The 6,782-nt window shown below is 45.6% G+C and overlaps 1 protein-coding gene across 1 annotated transcript; it reads left to right on the forward strand.

Annotated features, from left to right (window-relative positions):
* The first annotated feature begins 2,698 nt into the window (after window positions 1-2,698).
* On the forward strand, window positions 2,699-4,185 carry LOC137476516 (histone H1.11R-like). The gene is made up of 2 exons (XM_068194874.1): window positions 2,699-2,834; window positions 3,512-4,185. Exons 1-2 carry the CDS (start codon window positions 2,699-2,701, stop codon window positions 4,183-4,185), a joined length of 810 nt encoding a protein of 269 aa, XP_068050975.1.
* Window positions 4,186-6,782: the final 2,597 nt, after the last annotated feature.

The following is a 6,782-nucleotide window of genomic DNA, read 5'->3' on the forward strand; positions in this document are numbered from 1 at the left end:
CATCTATCTTGCATGTCCATTAAAACTTTATTCTACCATGGCAGACACAAAAATGTGTCTCAAAAATATTTCATCATGGTTTCATCAAGCTTGATGGTACAATTAGACAATACTTTTCACTGGATTAATCAACACATGCATCATTCTGTCAAGTGTTGTGTTGCTGGGGCATTTATCCACTCAACACCATGTTGTGGCTATGGTAGCTGACTTAGCTAGCTTGTCATGGTGAAAACCACCCCTTACCAATATTTAAGTGATTCTTCTCTTTCTAATATCAACTGTTGCTTTAAAATAAGGGATGCAAAAGTACAGACAAGGTGCAGTGAGATACAGGCTGCGCCAAAGTGACATAGGCGTACTCATGTGGTATCAAATACTGACATCCATAAAAACCAGGCATACCATCAGCTATGAGGTTGCATTAACTGAGCTACAGAAAATGCTTTCCTCTGGAAGGCACATGAAAAACCTGTTTTGGTTAATGTCAGCTATGTCACATTATATTGCATGTCACATGGGCCTCCCAACAAGAGTCCTGCAGCAGGTCTCTGCAAGTACCTATTTTGTACCACACATAAAAACCTCAAACACCAAGCCCAGTTTGCTGCACTTTGGGTTATTTCTGCATGAGCAGCAGAGCAGGTTTTTGCTTTCAGCAGCTTTGACTGCTGAAACACATAACTGCTGCGCACTTGGAATAGTCTACTTAACATTACACCAAGAAGAATGAGTCAAAACAGCTGCAGTCTGTGGCCATAATGAATATCACATATTTTTACTCAATTTATAATTAAGCAGAGTATGAAAATCATCATCACACACATCAAACTCTCCTCCACACCATCACTTACTATCATTTGCCCACAGAAAAAGGACTTTTCAGCCGGACTTGTAGGTTTGGTTCTTTATATTTGTATATCTTATCCAAAATATTTAATTTAGGGTTAAGACAGGTAGGGCTATACATAGATGCTGAAAGTTGTCTGTCAGATGCTACTGGCACAGCCAAAATTGAACCACACAGACCATTCATGTGAAAGTATTAAGTTGCCTGACCTGAAGTGAGCTGTCACAAACTTAAGTATGACCGACAAAAAAGCATGACTCACTGCTATGTGCAGCTCCGAAAAGCCCTTACTAGAGGGAAACACGTGACTATGCACTTGCTAAAGCAGGGCCACTACAGTTTACAGCTGCTGTCAGCCCTTGAAGCTCTTGCTCTTCACAAACAACAGTACTTTATGAAGGAAAGTACATGAAGACTGTCTCAAGAGCAAGACAGAGGAGCACTGATGGAACCATATTTCATTGAAATGTGCTATTTTATCAGTTCACTTCAGAGGAAACATTCTGCTTTATCATTTACAGTATATCTCTTAAGCACACGAAGTAGCAGGAGCTGGGATTGCAGGAGGATGGATAGTGCTGCCCAGACTGTACATGCATCCAACAGCTCCCTGCCCCCAGCCTTCCCCTCCCTCCCCATCATTTAGCTTTAATTTCCTGCTGTTACTAGTCCTTCTCCCTCATACCATGATCTTAGCACCACTTGTGTTGCCAGGACAGTGCTAAAGACCTCATGCCAGGCTTTGAGAAAAAGGTGAAAGGAAAAGAATATGTGGATTGAGAAAAGCTGACAGAAGAGGCATCAGATGTGTTGCAATTCTGCATTGCCTTCCTTTACAGCAGGCTTTGTTGTTCCTCTTGAGGGCATGTATTTTCACAGGGGCACAGCCTGAGGTACCCATTCACCATCTTTTCAGGAAGCCACAGTGAAAATCTTCTCTCCATCAGTTGTGTTGACACTGGACTTCACCCTTTCACCACTGGCTGCAAAGGAGGCAGGAACAGACTACCGTGAGCATGGACTGAAGAGCAGGCAGGAGATACACTGCATATCCCAGTAAAAACCTTGCTCCAGATGTATTACAGGGAGATTAATTATGTTACACCTGAGTTTTCTCTCTCCCCTGTTTTTAAATGCCATCAAATAGGGAGAGATTCATGGGTTAGAAATATCCTGGTGAACCTTAGAAATTGTCTGGATAGTGAATAATGTAGCTACAGTAACAATTTCCCTTTCTCACAGGCCAAAGACAGGTTCACTGCAGGGCTGGCCCCAAGGATGCTCTCCTGGCACCTCCAGGTGTAGAGTAGTACAGGGCTGAATGAAGGGAAATTCGTATGACTGCACACACCTTCCAGTCCAAAAGTGAGTGTCCCGGGGAGCACTGAACTAGAATGACCTTTAGGCTCCTCCAGCACTCTCTTCTAGCCCTGGACAGTGACTCAAGCCCACACTGCTCACTCAGTTAAGTGATAAGGGTATCTTGGGAGGGGACACTCTTCTGTGCAGGACACTAGAAGTTTGGGGCTCTGTTAATCAGCTTGATCAGCTCAGAAATGGCTGGAAGCCCTAGACATGTCCCTCACCCTCCTTGAGGCTTGGTCATGGTACCCTGAAGGCAGTCGCCCTTGCCGGAGGTAATAAATTGGTCACTGTGAGGTGCTGCTCTGCCTGCGACAGGGCAACGGTGGCCTGCAGGTGCCTCGGGCAGCAAAATGGCTGCTGCGTGCTCCTGGTCTGCCCAAGGCAGGGCCGTGGCTGCCGGGAGGCCCTGCGGAGAGGGAATGGCACCTATGCGGGGGAAGTACAGTGGTGGCCCTGAGGTGTTGCTCTGGCTTAGCCGTCAGAATGGCGCCTGTCGGGCCTCCGCCCGGCCGCCCTAAGGTGATAACACCGTCCCCGCGGAAGAGCGCGCCCGGGGCAGGGCGAAGGCCCGGCGGTGGCGGCGGCGGCGACGGGAGAGAGCGGTGGCACCGCGGCCAGGGCACCGCACAGGGCTGCTGGGCTGCCCGCGCTCCCGGCTGTGCTTTCCGTTTCTTCACAGGAAAAAAAAAAAAAAAAAAAAAAAAAAAAAAATATATATATATATATATATATATATATATATATATATATATATAAAATAGTATTGTCGGCGAGCGCGGCCAGTGAATTACAAGCCACTCCGGCAGATCGCCGTTTACCGGGACGGTGGGGCCGCGCGGGCGCGACCACGAAGCGCCCGGTGAGCGGCGCGGGGGTGCCCACAGTGGGCGGCGGCCCCACGCAGGGATGGCGGAGGCGGCGGGGAATGGGCCCGCCTCGGCTTCCCCGAAGCACTCGAAAGATACTTTAAAGGCCGTGAAGAGACACTTCGCGGAGCTGATCCATTAATGTCGCTTTATTAGCAGCTTGACACGACAAATACAAAATTTTCGGGGCGATAAGTTTATGTTTGTTTGTTTTCTGCTCACAATGAACCAAAAGAAATTGCCGCTCTCGGGAAGTGCCAGGCGGGGGTGGGGGGGGAATTGGGGGTGGAAGCGAGAGGCACGGGGACGCGCCGAGCCGCCGGCGGTAATGGAGGGTTCTGTTTGTTTCCATGATTACAGCTATAAATAATAATAGTTAAAAAAAAAATCTCGTCAATTTCGGGTGCTTTCATTCTCCCTGCCCCGGGAGTTTCCCCGGCGGCGCCCTGCCCCCGGCCACGCTCCCCTGCGCGCCGCCGCCGCCGTTGTAGTTCAGGAGGATATGGCGCCAAGCCCCGCACTGCATCCCGCGCCAAACCCCGCACTGCATCCCGCGCCAAGCCCGGCACTGCATCCCGCGCCAAACCCCGCACTGCATCCCGCGCCAAACCCCGCACTGCATCCCGCGCCAAGCCCCGCACTGCATCCCGCGCCAAACCCCGCACTGCATCCCGCACCAAACCCCGCACTGCATCCCGCGCCAAGCCCCACACTGCATCCCGCGCCAAACCCCGCACTGCATCCCGCGCCAAACTCCGCACTGCATCCCGCGCCAAGCCCGGCACTGCATCCTGCACCAAACCCCGCACTGCATCCCGCGCCAAACCCCGCACTGCATCCCGCGCCAAGCCCGGCACTGCATCCCGCGCCAAACCCCGCACTGCATCCCGCGCCAAGCCCGGCACTGCATCCCGCGCCTCCAGCTCCCACCCGGGGCCGCGGCCGGGCCGGGGCTCCGTGCCCTCGAGGCGGGCGCACCTGGCGCTGCTTCCACAGGCGGCCGCCGCCCTCCTCCTCCTCCCTAAACATCCCGCTCTCCGGAGTTGCAGAGCCGTTCCTTTTTTAAGCCGTGTCCTACTTTGTTTGGCAGGTGAACAAGCCTGAAAATGGATATTACAGCTTTTTATGATATAATATCTCTCTAATTGGTGCTTCATAGGGCCGTGTCTGAATTCTTTTCAATTAAGCCCTAAACTACAGTAACTGTTTCTCTCGGTACATGCTGGAAAAGCCATTCAACAGAGGCGCGACTGGTACTGCACAATTTCAAAGTACCTTTAATGTGTCAAAAATGTTTTGTGAAGAAAGCAACACTGTAAATGCAATCACCTACATTGGTGTCCCCATTGTTAAGCGTGAGCCAAAGTATTGCTAATTGTCCTGCGTTTTAGCTGGGTTTTTAGAGCATTATGTAGTAAGTACACCGAAGGGTCAATTTGTGAAGTGAAATACTTAGCATGCAAAGCGTAATACAAGATGCTGTGTAATACTTGACCTCTCAGCATAATAAATGTAGCAGTGAAACGCTGTGCATTCAGGATTCGCTGAATAGAGCCTCCGCAGAGGAACAAAACCAGAAAATGTTCTCTTCATTCCTCTTTTTTTTTTTTTTTTTCACTAAGCGAAAATTATTCTTTATAATGGCCATTGCAGCAATTAGCCAGCATTTGGGGAGAATAAATGTGCAGAAATAGCAATTTCTTATTTTAAATGAGATTTTTGTATGGAGCCTGCAAATTACTTGGAGGTATATGAATAATTGTTGCCTTAGTTTTATGCTACAGAATAGGGTGTGGGTGGGTATAAAGATTTCCTATTTGCAGTTAAATGTTTAGACATTTTATTATTTTAATTTCACTCTCAGTCTGTCTCGATTGACCCTGCTTTCCCCACTGATCATTTCATGTATGCCAGGAAGCAAGTACTCAGATGATGGAAGGTTTCCAATTAGAGCTTTATGATTTGTGTGTGTGTGTGTAAGTATATGTGTGTGTTGGGGAGGTGGTGGGGTGTCGATCCTTTTTTTTTTTGGTTGCTTTTTTGTGCATGTGACATGCAAGTGCAATCAGGTTTTACTCTGGAAGCTACTACAGTGGTTTGAATTTTGCCTGCTAAATCAAAACATTTTAAGAATGTAGCATATTTGATGGGCACTTCTCATTATCCTCTAGAATGGTAAACCTAATTGGAGCTTTATTTACACATTTTAAAGGTTTTGTGCTCTGAAAAGAGAGATGCAAAATTCTTTCTCTTGGGCCTTCCAGATTCCTGCATTGAGTTTTAAGTGGATTGAAATTTTTGTGCTTCACTTGCTAACGTGGGAGAAGTCTTGTGAATATGAAATTAAAACACTTTCAGAGAAAGCATGGGAAGTTCTGACAGCTAGAACCTATTAGGAACAGTTTGTTTCAGAAGAATTAATAAGCTTCAGCACGCATAGAGCCAAGCTGGAAGTTTATACCCTGAATATTGGAACTTCCAGTCCAACTCTCTAAACACTTGACCAAGAGAAAAGCTTGGATAATTAATTTAGATTATATGACTTCTGCTTACTTGATCTAAAACTTTCCTCTGCTGTGTGAGTTCTCACCCTGCACACTTATTTCCTCCTTGCCACTTATTCTTCCTTCTCTAAAGTGCACATTAGCAGGATTGCAACTGGAAAGTCTGAATTACTGGGCAGTGAAATGACATAGTCTGAAGACAAGCATGGTTCTTTTACCTAGTCCATATAACTGAATGGCCTCAGAAAATAGGATTCTTTCACAGAACTTAAATTAATAGCAGGTGTTTTCCACAAATTTTACATCTTAATAGTGTTTGGGGCTTTTCTTGAAACTTTTTTTTTTGGTAATAAATATAATTTCTTTTGAATGATATTCAGCAATGGGTTAAAATTAAATATGCAATCCTTGTATCTTGTTTAGGTCTGATCCCGCAGTCTGTGTGTTTCAAAACTTCTTCCACTTCATTAAGGTGTCTTATGTCCAAGGTTTTTTAGCTGCAGTCCTGAGTTCAATGCAGTCAGTTTGTATTTCATATATCTTTAGAAGGAATTACTATAAAATAAATTTGCTGGTGATCACAAGAAACACACCCACATCATATTCCCCATAAAGGGATAATTATATTTTCAATAACCTTTATCTTTTCTTATCCTCTAGCATGTCTTTTTAATGGATCTCTTTGATAGAAGATGAACAACTAGCCCACAGAGTAGAACAAATGTAGAAATTGCCAATGAGCAAAACCATAGCTTCTAGAATGAATATTTGGTAAATCAAAAGTATTGCTATTAGTGCTTCATACAGAATTTTTCCTCTTAGTTTACTCAGTGATAGTAGATTCCATGAATTTATGCACTGGTAAAAGCATAGGCTCCGCATCAGTGATGGTAATAATTATACTGCAATGTCATATTTGCCATGTAATTTTGGCAGCCTGACCACAACATTTTCTGTGAAAGTTCAGATCATCTTTGGATTTTTAAAGAAGCTTATATACCACAGAAAATATCCATTCTAATTCAAACTTTGTACTTGTTTGGGTAGCAATGTGTTCTCATTTGAGTTGGAGAGTGGTCACTCCTCTAAGTTTGCAGTTCTCACATTGCATGAAAGCTAAAAAACATCTCTCGCTAGGTTCTTGCTGAACTGTATTCTCTTAAGCCAGTTATTTTGCACAAACAAACTGTTTGTCTC

This window comes from Anomalospiza imberbis, chromosome 6, assembly GCF_031753505.1.
Source record: "Anomalospiza imberbis isolate Cuckoo-Finch-1a 21T00152 chromosome 6, ASM3175350v1, whole genome shotgun sequence".
NCBI lineage: Eukaryota > Metazoa > Chordata > Aves > Passeriformes > Viduidae > Anomalospiza > Anomalospiza imberbis.

Excerpts from the sequence above, each read along its gene's own strand:
- LOC137476516 (XM_068194874.1), top strand. The coding sequence starts at position 2,699 with ATGGCGCCTGTCGGGCCTCCGCCCGGCCGCCCTAAGGTGATAACACCG. Across the intron at positions 2,835-3,511 it reads GCGGTGGCACCGCGGCCAGG|TTTCCCCGGCGGCGCCCTGC; the intron begins GCACCGCACAGG and ends CTGCCCCGGGAG.